This window comes from Clarias gariepinus, chromosome 24 (assembly GCF_024256425.1).
Source record: "Clarias gariepinus isolate MV-2021 ecotype Netherlands chromosome 24, CGAR_prim_01v2, whole genome shotgun sequence".
NCBI classification, from domain to species: domain Eukaryota; kingdom Metazoa; phylum Chordata; class Actinopteri; order Siluriformes; family Clariidae; genus Clarias; species Clarias gariepinus.
The window spans coordinates 11554672-11573472 of NC_071123.1; the positions used below are offsets into that span (position 1 = coordinate 11554672).

Here is an 18801-nt window from a genome sequence, read left to right on the forward strand (position 1 = left end):
CAGGGCAAAACAGGCACCAACAGTATAAAAAGGGAAAACGTTCATAAAAAGGTGATAACTCTGGAAAACATTACATTAACTTGCGGATATAGAGTTTGCTTTATTGAAAAATCTGACTTGAAACAACGGAAAGGTCTTCTTGGTTTTAAAATGCCTCGTCTTCTTTTTAATCGGAATGGTAGATGGGATTCTCTCCAGGACTGGCCAAAGTCAAGCATTTTAGATCAGTGCAATCAAGCACCCTTTTTCCTTAGAGGAGATGATGGGAGTTGGATAAACACAGTAACCAAAACACTGGAAAAATCCTCCTTTCCTGGATTTCTATCATTTCCTTTGGTGACTCCTGTGTGTCCAGAAGTCTCACCTTCAACTGGAGATAAACAACAAAGATTTTCACATGGCAAAAGTGACAGTAAGACCTGGAGAATCTCTTTAGATGTCAACCATTTTTGCCCAGAGGAAATTAGTGTCAGAATTAATGAGGGCTATGTGGAAATATCAGGTATGATATGTATTTTACACCTTTTTAAGAAATCCTTAAGGCTTTGCAAATGGGCTGTTTCTCAACTTTAATTATTGTATTCTTTTTTTATATATAAAGGTAAACATGAGGAACTACAAAATGAACATGGGACAATTTTCAGGAGTTTTACAAGAAAGTACAAGTAAGTTTGTATACAGTATGCATTTAATTTCCTGACAAATAGGCTATGTGACAGTGCCTCTAACATTTCAATTGGTGAAATAAAATCAATGATTTTATAGAAAGCATTTAGAAATATAAACTTTATAGCAAATTATTCATATTTTTTGTAAATCTGTTTTGTGACAATGTTCATTGTTGAAAGCGCTAAACAAGTAAAATGCAATATAATTAAATAAGCATTTTCATAGAGCTCACATTATTTTGTCTGTCGGGATCACACCTTGATAAACTTGCTTTTTCATGCATTAGGCTGCCTGCAGAAGTCGATCTTCAAAAAATAAGCTCTTCGCTTACTTCAGAAGGGGTTCTCTTAGTTGAGGTACCTGTTGGCATTTCTACCACCGGATGTCCCACAGAGACTGTTATCCCAATACAGATCAAAGAAAAACATTAGATTTATTATGTACATATTTATGTAACCTTATTTACTGCTAACATACAGTGCATTCACTTTTTTAAACAAAGATTTTTTTTTTTTTTTAAGTAAACTTAATCAGAATTTGTTAAGGTGTTAGAATTTAACACGACAGAAGATCCAGTCGATGTTGTGCAGTCTTGCGTTAATATTTCCATGTATTATATTTTCCATTTCCATGTACTTTTTTATGCCAGGTTACATGGAACCTTTTTTATTCTTACTTGAACAGGGCTACTAACAAAATCACTCTAAAACTAAATCTGTTTTTCGCTTTAATAAAAATAATTTCCAAGCATGATTTGCAGTTTTATTTCTTTACTTCATCAATAACATACATGCTGATTTCTGTACAATATTTTAATAACATTTCTACTTTAAATAAGTGATAACTGCTGTACCTATACTCATGTTTACTGTATGTGGTCAAGCTTAACATGTCAACCGATTATGGTAAAATATTCAGATACTTAATACTTTACAGCTTTAGAAAATTAAAATGTTTGTAAAACAGTACAAAATCTTAAACAATCATTCCTTTGCTAACTTCATTTGAAAGATATCCATGTGTTACAAACCTTTAAACATTATACTTTTACATATTCAAACAAATCTGATTAGCAGCTTTGCAGACACCCTCTCAGGCACATGGGCAAATATGATTAGATTGACCAGCAGGGGTCAGGCTGCCAGCAAGTTTAAAACTGACCCCAGAAATAACTCCATAAATCAAAATGTGTAGTAAAATTTTATATGTCACCTGGCACTCAAGGCGGACGCCAAGACACTCTATAATGTTTATTGCAAACATAATCATTTAACATCTGTGAGTAAAATACCTGCTACCCAAGTACCAAAACAAAAACAAAAACTTTCTACTGTATATATATATATATATATATATATATATATATATATATATATATATATATATATATATATATATATATATATATATATAATAATTTACTGTACATAAACAAAGACCTGTAATTTCTACACAATTTGATTTCAATTCAAAGCAACACCATTAAATTAAATCTTCACAATAACTTTACCATCATTTAATTTCAAATGTAATGGTTTGACCAAAAGCCATAACAATATGAATAGTAAAAATATTATTTTACATCCATCTTGATTGTCTCCAAGGAACTACTGACTGCAATATTTAAATAATGATTCATGTTTAATTACACTAAGATTACATTATTATATACACTAAGGTAGTGTCTGGCTAGTTGGATTACTTACTATATTATTGAATAAAGTTTTGTCAGAATTTTCATGTAATTTAGTAATTGAAAGAAATGCAAGTATTTATTCATTCATTCATCTTCTATGGGAGAAAACCAGAGTACCCAGAGATAACCCACCAAGCACAGAAAGAACACTCAAACTCCACACACAGACCCGAGGCGGAAATTGAATCCTTGAAATGCAGGTGACTGTTCTAACCACTACAGAAAGTTATATAAAAGTAACTTTACACACACCCAGTCATTTGCATGTAAAAAAATTTGAATAGACCCTACCCTTTTGGATGTAGTCACCATGGGCAATTGACCGGTCTGGCTAGACTTTGTTATGATATTAGTATCAATGAGTGTTGGATGCGCATGACCCTCTCACTGGTTCACTTTTATTGGACTGAATCACTTTTGGTAAGACTTGACCATTGCAGAGCAAGAACATCCCACAAGACCTGAAGGTTTAGAGATGCTTAGACCCAGAAAACTAGCCATCACAATTTGGGCACTCAAGTCACTTAAATCCTTTGCTTGCCCATTTTTACTGCTTCCAATAAATCAATTTTGAGAACTGACTGTTCACTTGTTGCCCTGATATATCCCACCTATCAAAGGGTGACATTGTAAAAAGATCTTCAACGTTATTCATGTAACCTCTTAATATTATGGTTGATGGTGTAGTTACAGAATACACACATTATTTGCCTTAATAGGAATAAGACCAACATGCTCCTGACCATGAACTTGACCATAACCCTTACTATAACTTGACCATAACACTGGATATAATTTGACCATAACCCTGGACATACTTCCTTGGATCATTTATTTAATAACTAATAATGGGTTATTATTTTGTAACAGCACAAATCTAAATGTAAATTAAATATTATTTTGCAACTTTACATCCCAAACGCAATATTTGTTTATGGGCTTCTCATTAAGACCCTGCTGGCTGATCATCTAAAATGCTTATGTGGCTTGTTGTGCCTCTCCCACAGCTAATTATAAAGCAAAAATATTCCACCATTTTGACTTCCATATCTGGATGATCAGTCAACTTGGGCTGCGGGTTTTACCTTACACATATCCATTATCTTGACCAACTAGCTGTAACAGTACCCATTCCAAAGGTCTTTTCACTCCTGCCTTAAGGAGCTCAGATGTTTATTAACAATACATAATGAAATTATGGAGAATAAATCACATATTTTAATAAAATAATCAGGTACACGAATTATAGAAAATTTGACCCAAATAGATCTTATCATAAAAAGAGGCATTTTATATATACTAGATGTAATACGTGGTTCTTATTTCTAAACCATCATGCATAATATGCCTTTCAGTTAATATGCCTGCTTAAGGCATACTAGTTCAACATCCACAATCAGAGGTATTGCTTAATATATCCATGCCATCTATAAAGAGTAGGACTGTCGCTGGTCAGTAGTTATTGTATCCAGATTATATGGCTCATTTTAAGTAAATCTTTCTCTTTGGAAAGATATTATGCAAACTGCATATTGAGCACAATTATATTAATAAACTTTATTTATATACATGCATACATACATACTTAAATATGTACATACATACATACATACATACATACATACATACATACATAAAGTATTTATGTACAGGATATGGATGTATGCAACTGCCAAAAATATATCCAGGGGCCTCTTCAGTTACATGACAAGGCCAGCTGTGGAAAGACAGGGGATATGGAATACTGAGAATGCTATCGGCTGCAGGGTGCCCCACTTTCACCATGTAAGGAATTAGTAAGAGACATGATCAAAAGATTTATAGTGCCTGTAAAATCTGAAGCTATACTGTCAACAATACCACATTAAACTGATTATGTTAAGGAAACTGATTAAGGAGACAAGGATGACATCTAGGAAATTAAGCATTTTAAAATATTATCAATTTTATTATTAAATACATGTATAAATATAATCAATATTATCCTCACTGGTTTCCCAAAGTTCATAATAAATGAAAAGAACAACAACAAATAAATAATGTCAAAATGTTACATTTAAACTATAGTTTGCAGACTTCAGATAGACACACACCCAAAATAAGAGGAATATGTAACCCTAAAGTTTGTAGCAATTTAAAGTAAAATCCAATTTTCTCGGTATCCAAAACAACCTTGATTATTCTTTAATAATATTTTTAAGTATATATTTTGAAGCAATTGCTAAGTCTGTGTTATGGTGATAAGTATATATTTTTATTACACTGAAGTGATGTGTCAGATGTAAATATTAAATATATGTTTGACTGACAATTGCATATGTGAGAGACAGTACTGTAAATGTTAGTGTTAAATGTTTAAATTACTTATGTGTGTATAGACAAATGACTTCAGATCAGCAAAACAAGGAATAACAGATATGCTTTGGATGGAAAATACATTTGAAAAATGTCTAAATCTAAGAAATCTAAATATAAACACAAAAAATGCATGCACACAGCTATGCATGCCAGCATCTAATGTTTCTTCACTATGCTGCATTATTGTGACTTGGCCATATTCAACTTTTGCTTAGCTGGCAAAACCACTCCAATATAAGTAGCTCCAAGTCCCACAGGGAGACTACAGTGAAGACCTGTCAGTGCTTGAGTGTGGTGAGATGCAGTTTTATTTATATCACATAATTCTATAGAATAAGTATCAAATAATTCTAAGCTTTTGAATTAAGAGTAATAAGAAGATACTGTATGTATATATATTTGTGTGTGTGTTACTGTAGTTACTGTATAGTTACTGTAGAAGAAGTACTGTAGATGCCTGAGAATTCTAGATAAACGTTTGCATTACTTTCTAAAATAATATCTAAATTTTTCACTACAAACTGTATTATCAACAAGAACTTGAGTGAAAAGTAGTATCTTTTCCCCCTCAATATCAAAATTCCTTATATCAAATATCAAACATCAAAAATTTTTAGTCATTGGTATCTCCCTCTTTTGCTTGACAGTATGTATTTAAGCAGGCATGGACTCCAAGTTGTGCCATAATTATTGTGGTTACTACTGTATATTTTTATCTTATTGGCTTACAGGTTTAAACATTTCTTCACCTTTCGGAGCAGAGACTTATTTTAGCATTAAATAATTCTAAACTTTTAAATGATCAGTGCTATATACTGGTACTGTAGAAGATAAGCAGCAAGACAGTAGGCTCCAAAAGCCTGAAAATTCTAGATAAACTTTTGCATTATTTTCTAAAATTATTTAGAATTTTAACTACAAACTGTATTATCAGCAGCAACTTGAATAAAACGTATTGTTTTTTCCAACATGAAATATAAAAACCTTTATTGTTTGAATAAAAGCTGTGCTAGTATTATTATTATGGTTAATATGTTTGTATCTTATTGGCTTACAGGTTTAAACATTTCTTCACCTTTGAGAGCGGAGACAGGTAAATTAAAAACTAAGAAATATGACTGTCAGTAAGTTCTTTTTTAATGATAAGAGAATACCACCCAGATAACCTTTCATGGATTCTGTAGTAAAATGTATGCTAAATCCATTTAAAAAAAAAAAAACTTATATAAAAATATAATTGTTATTTTCTAGATGTGAAGTGTTTGGTACTACAATATTAAACTTATGTTTCCTTCAAGGTGGTACATTTTGTATAATGCATTTATTTTCATTTATCTTTCTATTATTGCAGTCAGCTGCCACCATGAGCACGGACGCGGAGATGGCCGTTTACGGCAAAGCTGCCATCTATCTCCGTAAGCCTGAGAAGGAGAGAATTGAAGCTCAAAGCAAGCCCTTTGATGCAAAGACTGCCTGTTATGTGGCTGATGCCAAGGAACTGTATCTTAAGGGTACAATCAAGAGCAGAGATGGTGACAAAGTCACTGTTGAACTGCTTGACACCAAGGAGGTGAGAATTAATGATGAAATGCACAGCAAATGTTCATAACAGTGTGTAAAACTCAATCACACTAAACATCCAATATTTGATTCTCTTTTAGTCAAGAACAGTTAAGGAGGATGATGTCTCCCCTATGAACCCTCCCAAGTTCGATAAAATTGAGGACATGGCCATGATGACCCACCTTAATGAAGCCTCTGTGCTGTATAACCTTAAAGAGCGTTACGCAGCATGGATGATCTACGTAAGAAAAAGTTCTACACTATATAATAAATAAACAAGCTAGTAGTTTTCATCCTAAGAGCTGCATATTTAAAAAGATTGAACACTTCTTTAGTGTACTTCTTCTCTTGTATAAGAGCATTCCTGTCCATATGTGTTTCAGACCTACTCTGGACTTTTCTGTGCTACTGTGAACCCCTACAAGTGGCTGCCAGTGTATGACGCAGAAGTGGTGGCTGCCTACAGAGGCAAAAAGCGCATGGAAGCCCCACCTCACATTTTCTCTGTGTCTGACAATGCCTATCAGTTTATGCTTACTGGTAAGAAAGATCTAATTGTAAACAGTGTTGACTATACTACTAACTTGTTTTAAATCTTAATTATTTTAAATTATAATTGATTTTATTTTCATCTCACAGATAGGGAGAACCAGTCTGTCCTGATTACGTAAGTACCTCTGAGTAAATGCAAATAAAAACAATGTTCTCTTTTTTTTAGTATTATTATTAATCGTTTTATCTAATCTAAACCAGTGGAGAATCTGGTGCTGGAAAGACTGTGAACACGAAACGTGTCATCCAGTACTTTGCCACAGTTGCAATGCAGAGTGACAAGAAGAAGGACCAAGGTCCTAGCAAAATGCAGGTATGAACTAAGCTCTACTCAGTTTGCAGGGCACTTTTTTGGGTCAGGCAGTTTCCAAATATGAGAACCCTCTACTGTATATATTCATCTGCCTACATTGTTTTTATAAAACATACATCTTTATTGTGAGTATGTATAATGGTGTCATATTGGAAAAGGCCAAAAAAATGTTTAATATGAGAACTTATTTGTATTATGTGTTTTTAAATATTCTTTCTCCCCCACTTGAAATCGAATGCCATGTGAGACAATAACAATGTAAAACAATCACAACGAACGTTTTATGTGTTGCAGGGATCTCTGGAAGACCAGATCATTGCAGCCAATCCTCTGCTTGAGGCCTATGGTAATGCTAAGACTGTGAGGAATGACAACTCTTCTCGTTTTGTAAGTGTGAACCTGTTTGACTCCACATAGTTCAACTACAGTATTCTATAAATGGTGGTATTTATACACAGTGTACAAAATGCTCATGCTGGTCAAAATGACATGAAATCCTTTGTATTTCCAAAACCAGGGTAAATTTATCAGAATTCATTTTGGCACATCCGGCAAACTGTCTAGTGCTGACATTGAAACATGTAAGTTGTAAAAAATAAAAAAAAAATAAAAAAAACATTTGTTCTACTACTCCAACTTTTGGAAATAACATGGGCACATTTCCCATCAGATCTGCTGGAGAAGTCTAGAGTAACCTTCCAGCTTTCTGATGAGAGAGGATATCACATCTTTTATCAGATGATGACCAATGAAAAGCCTGAGCTGATTGGTAAGAAAATAATATAAAAGTTCCCTTTGTTTAGCCTACACTAGCTAAAAATATGTTTTAACCACCATCCTTTTTCCATAGAAATGACGCTCATTACTACCAACCCCTACGACTTCCCCATGTGCAGTCAGGGTCAGATCACTGTGCCAAGCATTAATGATAAGGAGGAACTGATTGCCACAGATGTAAGTGATTCTTGCTAATAGGCCTTACGTTGAAATAATTTATGAAGCCTTATGGATTTTAACTATTCCCATTATTTTACAGACTGCTATTGACATCTTGGGCTTCAGTAATGAGGAGAAAATGAGCATCTACAAATTTACTGGAGCTGTTCTTCATCATGGTAATATGAAGTTCAAGCAAAAGCAACGTGAGGAGCAGGCTGAGCCTGATGGCACAGAGGGTGAGACTGAACTTTATTGAAGATATTATGAAATATTTTATGAAAATCTCTTACATGAAAGGTCTGGTCTGGTCATTCAAAACCACAACTCAAGCATATTTCTTGGTTATATAGATTAACATGTACATGTATGTGCAATTAATATAATTTTGTTACTTATTAACAGAGGCTGACAAAGTCGCTTACCTTCTGGGTTTGAACTCAGCGGATATGCTGAAGGCCTTGTGCTACCCCAGAGTAAAGGTTGGAAATGAATATGTGACAAAGGGTCAGACTGTGCCACAGGTATGTGAGCAAAAGTATTAAAGAAAATCATGCATTTATGTAAATCATGAAAAATGGTCAGTAAAATTAAGCAAAACTGATGAGACATTTGTACTTTTAGGTATATAATTCTGTGAGTGCATTGGCCAAATCCATCTATGAAAGGATGTTCTTGTGGATGGTCATACGTATCAACCAGATGTTGGACACCAAACAGGCCAGACAGTTCTTCATCGGTGTGCTGGACATTGCTGGATTTGAAATCTTTGATGTATGTGATTTATGTTTTTAAGCTGTTGGTTTTATATTTAAAGTTTGACATTTTTATGTTTTTTTTCATTTTAAATAATATGCAGTAATTATTATCTACATCTCTTCAGTTCAACAGCATGGAACAGCTGTGCATCAACTTCACCAATGAGAAACTCCAACAGTTCTTTAACCACCACATGTTTGTGTTGGAGCAAGAGGAGTACAAGAAAGAGGGCATCGTTTGGGAGTTCATTGACTTTGGCATGGACTTGGCTGCTTGCATTGAGCTTATTGAGAAGGTGTGGTTACTATGCCGGTCAGTTTGTTAAATACTACATTTGCAATATGTATAATGTCCACTCAACACTATCTTTCTTGTACTGTAGCCCATGGGTATTTTCTCCATCCTTGAAGAAGAGTGCATGTTCCCCAAGGCTACAGACACCAGCTTCAAGAACAAGCTGTATGACCAGCATCTTGGCAAGTGCAATGCTTTCCAGAAACCCAGACCTGCCAAAGGCAAGGCTGAGGCCCACTTCTCCCTGGTTCACTATGCTGGTACTGTGGACTACAACATTTCTGGCTGGTTGGACAAAAACAAGGACCCACTGAATGAGTCTGTTGTGCAGCTCTACCAGAAGTCGGCTGTTAAACTGCTGTCTACCCTTTATCCACCAGTTGTTGAGGGTAATTTCATTTATTTTAAAGAAATATTTATGCTACTTGCTCAGTTGTATGCTTTTAAATTGTAACGGTATATGTCATTTTATGCACACAGAGGCCGGCAAGAAGGGAGGCAAGAAGAAGGGTGGTTCTATGCAGACTGTATCCTCACAGTTTAGGGTTTGTAACACTTATATTAAATCAATATCAAGACAATTCACTTTTAACCTTTCAATTCTAATAATATGTTAACTACACAGGAGAACTTGGGCAAGCTGATGACCAACTTGAGGAGCACACATCCTCACTTTGTGCGTTGCTTGATTCCCAATGAGTCTAAGACTCCAGGTAAAGTATAGATTTGATGATTAAATGTTAGAAAAACTATTCCAAATAATTTCAATGTCAGCAGACCCACTGTGAGCAGTGGAAATGATAAACATGTGATAACTCCATGTCTGGTTACCCCGTTCTTTTTTCAGGTCTTATGGAGAACTTCCTGGTTATCCACCAGCTGAGATGTAACGGTGTGCTGGAGGGTATCAGAATCTGCAGAAAGGGATTCCCCAGCAGAATCCTCTATGGTGACTTCAAGCAAAGGTGCAAAAGCACTTCATATTAATAATTAATGCTTAGTTGTTGCTAATTGTTGTCATCTAATCTTGAGATAATACATTTTCACAGATACAAAGTGCTGAATGCCAGTGTTATTCCTGAGGGCCAGTTTATTGACAACAAGAAGGCCTGCGAGAAGCTTCTGGGCTCTATCGACATTGACCATGACCAGTATAGATTTGGACACACTAAGGTGAATAGGCTGAAGTGGTCAAAAAGAGAGTTATCATTTGTCCTTTTTAAATAAATATTAAGTAACCAATTAAGAGCCAAGTGACATAATACCCTGCCATTTAATTCAGGTGTTCTTCAAAGCTGGTCTGCTGGGTACTCTTGAAGAGATGCGAGATGAGAAACTGGCTACTCTGGTCACAATGACTCAGGCTCTTTGCCGTGGTTTCCTCATGAGAAGAGAGTTTGTGAAAATGATGGAGAGAAGGTATTTTATCATTTTATCTATACCTTTAAAAAGCAATTATTTACTGTTTTGAACAGTATTATTAACATCACCTAAACTGTTTTAAAATATGAAGGTAAACAATATTTTCACAAATGTATTTCTTTGAATAAAGCAGTTTTTTAATCCCAATTACTTTTTAAAAATAAGACATAAATCAGACTAAATGTACAAAAGAACAATTTATATTTACCAGGTCAGCTATTGACACCATCCAGTACAACATCCGCTCATTCATGAATGTCAAACATTGGCCATGGATGAAGGTATTCTACAAGATCAAGCCCCTGCTGAAGAGTGCTGAAACTGAGAAGGAGCTGGCCACCATGAAAGAGGACTTTTTAAAATGCAAGGAAGATCTTGTCAAGGCTGAAGCCAAAAAGAAGGAGCTTGAAGAGAAGATGGTGGCACTCCTCCAAGAGAAGAATGACCTGCAGCTTCAAGTTGCATCTGTAAGAATATTCATTTCAATTTCCGTGTTTAGTTACCACTATGTTATGCAAGTCTAAATCCATTTTACTTTACAAATGGTCAAACTTTGTAATATGGATATTTTTTTTACACAATATATAGGAATCTGAGAATCTCTCAGATGCTGAAGAGAGATGTGAGGGACTGATTAAGAGCAAAATCCAGCTTGAAGCTAAACTCAAAGAGACCACTGAGAGACTGGAAGATGAAGAGGAGATCAATGCTGAGCTGACAGCCAAGAAGCGCAAGCTGGAGGATGAGTGCTCTGAGCTAAAGAAGGACATTGATGACTTGGAGCTCACTCTGGCTAAAGTGGAAAAGGAGAAACATGCCACTGAAAATAAGGTTTGTACTACAGTATGTTTAAAATACTTTTTTCCGTTTGTCTAATTCAATGGTTTTCCACAAATACAATAATTGTGTTCTCAAAAACACAGGTTAAGAACCTTACAGAGGAGATGGCAACTCAAGATGAGAGCATTGCAAAACTCACAAAAGAAAAGAAAGCCCTCCAAGAGGCACATCAGCAGACCCTTGATGATCTTCAGGCAGAGGAGGACAAAGTCAACACTCTGACAAAAGCCAAGACTAAGCTTGAACAGCAAGTAGATGATGTAAGTTACATGATAAAGAACTGCAAAACTGATTTCTAACATTTCTGCATGTGAGCAATCAATATTTTGGTTTTACCATATTTCATATTTTTACAGCTGGAAGGTTCTCTTGAGCAAGAGAAAAAACTCCGCATGGATCTAGAGAGAGCCAAGAGAAAGCTTGAGGGTGACTTAAAACTGGCCCAGGAATCTATCATGGACCTGGAGAATGACAAGCAGCAGTCTGATGAAAAGCTGAAAAAGTAATTATATAGCAAATTAGAAAAAAAATAAATAATAATATTTCAGTATGCTAAAACAAAGTTATTGTTTAATTCTCTCAGGAAAGAGTTTGAAATAAGCCAGCTCCTTAGCAAGATTGAGGATGAACAATCTCTTGGTGCTCAACATCAGAAGAAGATCAAGGAGCTTCAGGTATGTAATTTCTTTTAATTTTATTGATTACTTTATTGAATGGCCACAAAATATGTTTAGTTTGCATCATGTTTTCATTAGAATGAAATGAAAGAATGTGACAAAATTTGACATTATTAATTCTACATAATTAGATGGTTCTTTACAAATCTGTGGTTTTCAATAATAGGCCCGCATTGAGGAACTGGAGGAAGAGACTGAGGCTGAGCGTGCTGCTCGTGCCAAGGTTGAGAAGCAAAGATCTGATCTGTCCAGGGAACTTGAGGAGATCAGTGAGAGGCTTGAGGAGGCTGGTGGAGCAACTGCAGCTCAGATTGAGATGAACAAGAAGCGAGAGGCTGAGTTCCAGAAATTGCGTCGTGATCTAGAAGAATCCACATTACAGCATGAAGCAACTGCTGCTGCCCTCCGCAAAAAGCAAGCTGACAGTGTGGCAGAGCTGGGAGAACAAATTGACAACCTGCAGCGCGTCAAGCAGAAACTTGAGAAGGAGAAGAGTGAATTCAAAATGGAGATTGATGATCTCTCCAGCAATATGGAGGCTGTTGCTAAGGCTAAGGTCAAAAGCTTTATTTAATGTTCACTCAAAATGTAATCATTTACTGACTGGAATGTTTAAACAATTAAACCTATCTTTTCATTTCTATAGGCAAATCTTGAAAAGATGTGCCGTACCCTTGAGGACCAACTGAGTGAGATCAAGGCCAAGAATGATGAGAATGCACGCCAGGTTAATGACATCAGTGTTCAAAGAGCCAGACTACAAACTGAAAATGGTACAAGACCTTTATAAGTTGTCAAGATGTTGCTCTTCATCAATTGGTTAACCATCATACATTCTATAGTATGACAGAAAGGTTAACAAATTGATGAAGAGAAACATAAAACTTCAAGCAATTATAATAAAAATAAGCTTTCATTATATTAATCCAAATTAGCCTTCATTACAGTATGTTACTGTAATTTACCATTTGATCTGCAATCAAACAGGTGAGTTTTCACGTCAACTGGAGGAGAAGGAAGCTTTGATTTCTCAGTTGACCAGAGGCAAGCAGGCATTTACTCAGCAAATTGAGGAGCTCAAGAGGCAAATGGAGGAGGAAGTTAAGGTAAAAGCATAATGAAATGCTACCAAAATCTATACATAACTGGTTATATGAATTTCTAAAGGGTTTTTAAAAATAATTATAACCAAATTATACTTTTTTCTTCTCAGGCAAAGAATGCCCTGGCTCATGCTGTGCAGTCTGCCCGTCATGACTGTGATCTTCTCAGGGAGCAGTTTGAGGAGGAGCAGGAGGCAAAGGCTGAATTACAACGTGGAATGTCCAAGGCCAACAGTGAAGTGGCTCAGTGGAGAAATAAATATGAGACTGATGCTATTCAGCGCACTGAAGAACTTGAAGAATCCAAGTATGTTTTAAACAAAATAGAAATATCATAACACCAAAAACACCTTAAAACTTACCCCTAAAATTAAATGAAATGCTTAACAGGAAGAAGCTGGCCCAGCGTCTGCAGGAGGCTGAGGAACAAATTGAGGCTGTGAACTCCAAGTGTGGCTCTCTGGAAAAGACCAAGCAGAGACTGCAGGGTGAGGTGGAGGACCTCATGATTGATGTGGAAAGAGCAAATGCCTTGGCTGCTAACCTTGACAAGAAGCAGAGGAACTTTGACAAGGTAAACTATATAATTTATTTATTCACATTTATTGAGACGCTTTACATTTCCATTTGTTGTCTTCTTACAAGATTTACCAAAAATAACTGTTGCATCTCACTCTTAACAAAGGTCCTGGCAGAATGGAAGCAGAAGTATGAGGAGGGTCAGGCTGAGCTAGAGGGAGCCCAAAAGGAGGCTCGTTCATTGAGCACTGAGCTGTTCAAGATGAAGAACTCCTATGAGGAAGCTCTTGATCAACTTGAAACACTCAAGAGGGAGAACAAGAATCTACAGCGTATGTCAAAACTATCTGATCTATTTCATTACCAGATACCATATTTTTCATTCTTAGTTATGAGCACACCCTCATAATTTGTTTACAATTTTGTGCTCTGTCTTTAAACAGAGGAGATCTCAGACCTAACTGAACAAATTGGTGAGACTGGAAAGAGCATTCATGAGCTTGAAAAGGCCAAGAAAGCAGTAGAGACTGAGAAGGCTGAGATTCAGACTGCTCTAGAGGAGGCTGAGGTACACAGAGTACAGCAAACACGAGGACGATTGATAGCACTTAAATATACACATAAATAAATATGTACATAATAAGTACATAACGCGTATATGAAAATATTTCGTCAGTAACTTGATTTTGATGGTCACAATTAAACAGATCTTATATATGTTACTTCAAGCACATTCTATTATATTTCATACACAGGGCACACTGGAGCATGAAGAGTCTAAGATTCTTCGTGTCCAGCTTGAGCTTAACCAGGTAAAGGGTGAGATTGACAGGAAGCTTGCTGAGAAGGATGAGGAAATCGAGCAAATCAAGAGGAACAGCCAGAGGGTAATTGAGTCCATGCAGAGTACTCTGGATTCTGAGGTCAGGAGCAGGAACGATGCTTTGAGAATTAAAAAGAAGATGGAGGGAGATCTCAATGAGATGGAAATTCAGCTCAGCCATGCCAATCGCCAAGCTGCTGAGGCACAGAAACAGTTGAGGAACGTTCAGGCACAACTCAAGGTGACGTTAAAATAAATGACTACTAGTCCTTATAAAGACTCCACATACATCCAATCATCTATAAAAAGGATATTATATAAATTTATCTTTGCTTTCAGGATGCCCAACTGCACCTTGATGATGCCCTGAGAGGCCAAGAGGACATGAAGGAGCAAGTGGCCATGGTGGAGCGTAGAAACGCTTTAATGTTGGCTGAGATAGAGGAGCTCAGAGCTGCCCTTGAACAGACAGAGAGAGGCCGTAAAGTTGCTGAACAAGAGCTGAATGATGCTAGTGAGCGTTGTGGATTGTTGCACTCTCAGGTAAAAAACCTAACTTTTTATTTTATTTTATTAAAAAAAATTATGTGTATTACTGCTTGGGAAAGTCCATAATATAATTTGTACTTTCTTTACAGAACACAAGTCTGGTGAACACCAAGAAGAAGCTCGAGGCTGACCTTGTTCAAATCCAGAGTGATGTAGATGACACTGTGCAGGAAGCAAGAAATGCAGAGGAAAAGGCCAAGAAAGCCATAACTGATGTAAATATTGCTTCCTATTCGTTACACCTAGCTTATCAGCTTCAACAATTCAAGGATTAAGCAATCTTGCAATTCTCTATTAGGCTGCAATGATGGCTGAGGAGTTGAAGAAGGAACAGGACACCAGTGCTCACCTTGAGAGAATGAAGAAAAACCTCGAGGTCACAGTGAAGGACCTTCAGCACCGCCTGGATGAGGCTGAGAATCTGGCCATGAAGGGAGGAAAGAAACAACTTCAGAAACTGGAGTCCAGGGTAGGTCTTGAAAGGAATTTTTTAAAAATTATTTATGTATAAGCCTTACAAGCTGTCCATGTCCCAATGTTCCATTTTTGATACACACCAGGATTTGTAACTCATTATATTGAATTAAATGATTGTTTTCTCAATAATTTCTCAATCATATGAACTCTTTCAGGTACGCGAGCTGGAGAACGAAGTTGAGGCTGAACAGAGACGTGGAGTTGAAGCTGTTAAGGGCGTACGCAAATATGAGAGGAGAGTGAAGGAGCTCACCTACCAAGTATGTATAAAGTGTGTTAAATAATAAGGCCCTTTTTTTTTACTAAAACAAAAAGTTACAAAAAAAATGTTTAATTTGCAGACTGAGGAGGACAAGAAGAACATTGTTAGGCTGCAAGATCTGGTTGATAAACTGCAGTTGAAGGTCAAGGCCTATAAGAGACAGTCTGAGGAAGCGGTGAGACAAATCAGCCTAGGCATATTAGTGAAAATGGTAATACCATTTCTAAAACATCAAGAAGCATAATCTTTACAACTCTATGTATTTAGGAGGAACAGGCCAATACCCACCTGTCCAAGCTGAGAAAGGTGCAGCATGATTTGGAGGAGGCTGAAGAGCGTGCTGACCTTGCTGAGTCTCAAGTCAACAAGCTCAGAGCTAAGAGCCGTGATGCTGGAAAGGTAAAGTTTTTTAAAATTCTTATTATTGTTATAGTTATTATTAATTTATCTTATATATTTGTTTAAATAGCTAATTAGACCCAAAAAGTTTGCAAAATCATATGTAATAATCTCTCTTTCTCTCTGTTTCTTTACCTTTCTAGGGCAAGGAATCAGCAGAATAAACAGCAAATTACTAATGATTTATTTGTAAAAACAAACTTTAAATAAAGACATTATTGAATAAACTATACTTGGTTCTTTGTATTTATGGAAGACCTGCAGTTATAATCATGCATTCATGCTGTGTGGTGACAGAACTCATGATAAGCATGGCACCAGATTTGTTTAAAAGAAAATTAAACAGAAATAAAACAATTGAATACAAATACATACATTGAGAGTAAATAAAATAACAGTTGGGAGTGAATAACGAGCGGGCCCAAAGATAGCTACAGAAAGCTCTATCTCCGATGCTACAACTTCTTTCACTAGAGTAGAAGAAAAACAAAAAGGCACAGGTGAGTGAACTGAACTTTCAGTGTGGTGTTAAATGTAGATATTGATGTGAAAGGTAGCCCAAAAATTTACTGTCTTCCACTGCGCATGGGACTACTAGCAAGCAGTTAAGTTAAAATGTGATAAGGGCAAGCCAGGCTGTATGTAGCCTACAGTATATGACAATGACCCATTTACTGTCCTCGATCCTGGTGGTTGCTCAAACCTGTTGGGGTCTGTGGCTAGGCTGCAGCCTGAAGTATCAGGGTGGGGCTACACTTTGGGCATGTTTGAGCGGGACTACACATGTACAGTACAGTAGCTTCGCCATAATATATTGTGACTATGAGGTGAATTAATTAACTGTAAATATTCAGCATATTAAATAATACAAATACATAAAACACCAGCTCTATCCACTATGGATAATCTACAAATTATGGAACATATTATGGAACATAAATAAACAAAAAAATTATGTCTATCCTGTCACAAGGTGCTGTGTGTGGGCTTTACGTGAGGCATATACGCAGAAGTGATTAACTTTGAAAGTGACTTTTAATAAGGAAAATTTACCATAAATAAACACTCACTCTATAGAACTAAGGAGCATGAAACAATGAAACTAGGAAATCACAATAACACTGAAAACACAAAGGATTCATAATACCTTAACCAACAAGAACTATATATAGCAGGACTCAACTGAACAGGAACTAAACGGCACATGAGCTAAGCTAGACACAACAAGAGCTAAACATAACCAAGAGCTAAACATAATCAAGACCTAAGGTCCAGGGGTAGCTCAGTGGTTAAGGCATTGGACTACAGTTTGGAAGATCCCAGGTTCAAACCCCACAACCACCAAGTTGCCACTGTTGGGCCCTTGAGCAAGGCCCTTAACCCTCAACTGCTTGGATGTGTAATGAGATAAAAATGTAAGTCGCTCTGGATAAGAGCGTCTGCCAAATGCCTAAATGTAAATGTCTAAACATGACTAGGAGTTAAACAAGACAAGAGCTAAACATGACTAGGAGTTAAACAAGACAAGAGCTAAACATGACTAGGAGTTAAACAAGACAAGAGCTAAACATGACTAGGAGTTAAACAAGACAAGAGCTAAACATGACTAGGAGTTAAACATAACTAGGAGCTAATCAAAACAGGAAGATTCACAGACCAGGAAATACACAGACAGCAATTCAACATAACAGCACTTCAACTAAACAGATGCACGACAAAGGGTCAACTTAACACAGGACTATTTACTGTATAATAAAACTTAATGAGCTTCCTCGGTTCAGGTGAGCGCTCCCATCACCTCACCGAGGGGCAGTCTGGGAATTAAAGTTCAAAAACAAAAAAAACACAAAGGAACACAAAATGGAGTCTGAGCGCATGGCGCTCTTTGGGGTTTATCCGTGACATATCCAGGTCCCACTTGTGTCTGTATGTCTGTGGATGTCAGTACGGAGCTCTGCATCTCAGGGCCTGCAACAGGGGCGCTGTTAACTATTTTGTATTTCTATTTATTTATAATTAAATAAGGATGGAGTTGCGGGAATATCAGACCTCAAAAGAAATAAATACTAAAATGTGGAGCCCTGGACTTCCTGGCCCACAGCAGCCCACCACATCCCATATCATGGTACACTGGCTCATTAATGTGTAGATTTATTTTTAGCACAACTTACTAGTATAAAAATATAACGCAATACAGAAATAATATGCTTAAAATCATCTTGATGCAGTCAGTGTAAGATATATCACTTATCAGTATAAAGTGCAGCAGGTCAGTGATGATGAACCAGTGCCTGCTGATGATGACCAACACTTCTCACCTGATCTACTTGGGTAAAAATGATGCCAATCAAACTGAACAGGTAATCTGGAATTTAAAAAATTGTAGTCAATATTAATTAAAAAAGAATATTTTCTCAGCCTTATTTTGAATTAATATTGTCTACAATAATAATTAAAATGAGTAAGTAGTTTACTAGCCCGAGCTAATGCTGCCTCTGATTTTATTCCAGTTAAACTGTTTAGTTGTTTTTCACTTGGCTCGGGTACAGAAGGGGAGAGGTGTTGGTCAACCCTAAGGCTGCTGGATCCA

At 36.4% G+C, this 18801-nt stretch overlaps 2 protein-coding genes across 2 annotated transcripts; both read left to right on the forward strand.

The window, feature by feature from the left end:
• On the forward strand, nucleotides 1-1399 carry hspb15 (heat shock protein, alpha-crystallin-related, b15). Its single transcript, XM_053485869.1, has 3 exons — nucleotides 1-502; nucleotides 602-665; nucleotides 956-1399. The coding sequence occupies exons 1-3, from the start codon at nucleotides 151-153 to the stop codon at nucleotides 1098-1100; spliced, it is 561 nt and encodes a 186-aa protein (XP_053341844.1). The 5' UTR covers nucleotides 1-150; the 3' UTR covers nucleotides 1101-1399.
• Nucleotides 1400-4973: 3574 nt separating this feature from the next.
• Nucleotides 4974-16443, forward strand: LOC128512658 (myosin heavy chain, fast skeletal muscle-like). The gene is made up of 41 exons (XM_053486035.1): nucleotides 4974-5017; nucleotides 5781-5816; nucleotides 6075-6293; nucleotides 6385-6528; nucleotides 6670-6826; nucleotides 6926-6953; nucleotides 7040-7151; nucleotides 7446-7538; nucleotides 7669-7732; nucleotides 7822-7920; nucleotides 8002-8105; nucleotides 8188-8326; nucleotides 8493-8611; nucleotides 8712-8861; nucleotides 8971-9141; nucleotides 9229-9529; nucleotides 9621-9685; nucleotides 9766-9853; nucleotides 9988-10105; nucleotides 10190-10313; nucleotides 10423-10559; nucleotides 10774-11029; nucleotides 11151-11393; nucleotides 11486-11662; nucleotides 11759-11904; nucleotides 11986-12076; nucleotides 12246-12635; nucleotides 12726-12852; nucleotides 13067-13185; nucleotides 13293-13489; nucleotides 13573-13756; nucleotides 13868-14033; nucleotides 14145-14269; nucleotides 14457-14765; nucleotides 14864-15067; nucleotides 15163-15288; nucleotides 15372-15542; nucleotides 15706-15810; nucleotides 15892-15987; nucleotides 16080-16211; nucleotides 16355-16443. The coding sequence occupies exons 3-41, from the start codon at nucleotides 6087-6089 to the stop codon at nucleotides 16373-16375; spliced, it is 5805 nt and encodes a 1934-aa protein (XP_053342010.1). The 5' UTR covers nucleotides 4974-5017; nucleotides 5781-5816; nucleotides 6075-6086; the 3' UTR covers nucleotides 16376-16443.
• The last annotated feature ends 2358 nt before the right edge of the window (nucleotides 16444-18801 follow it).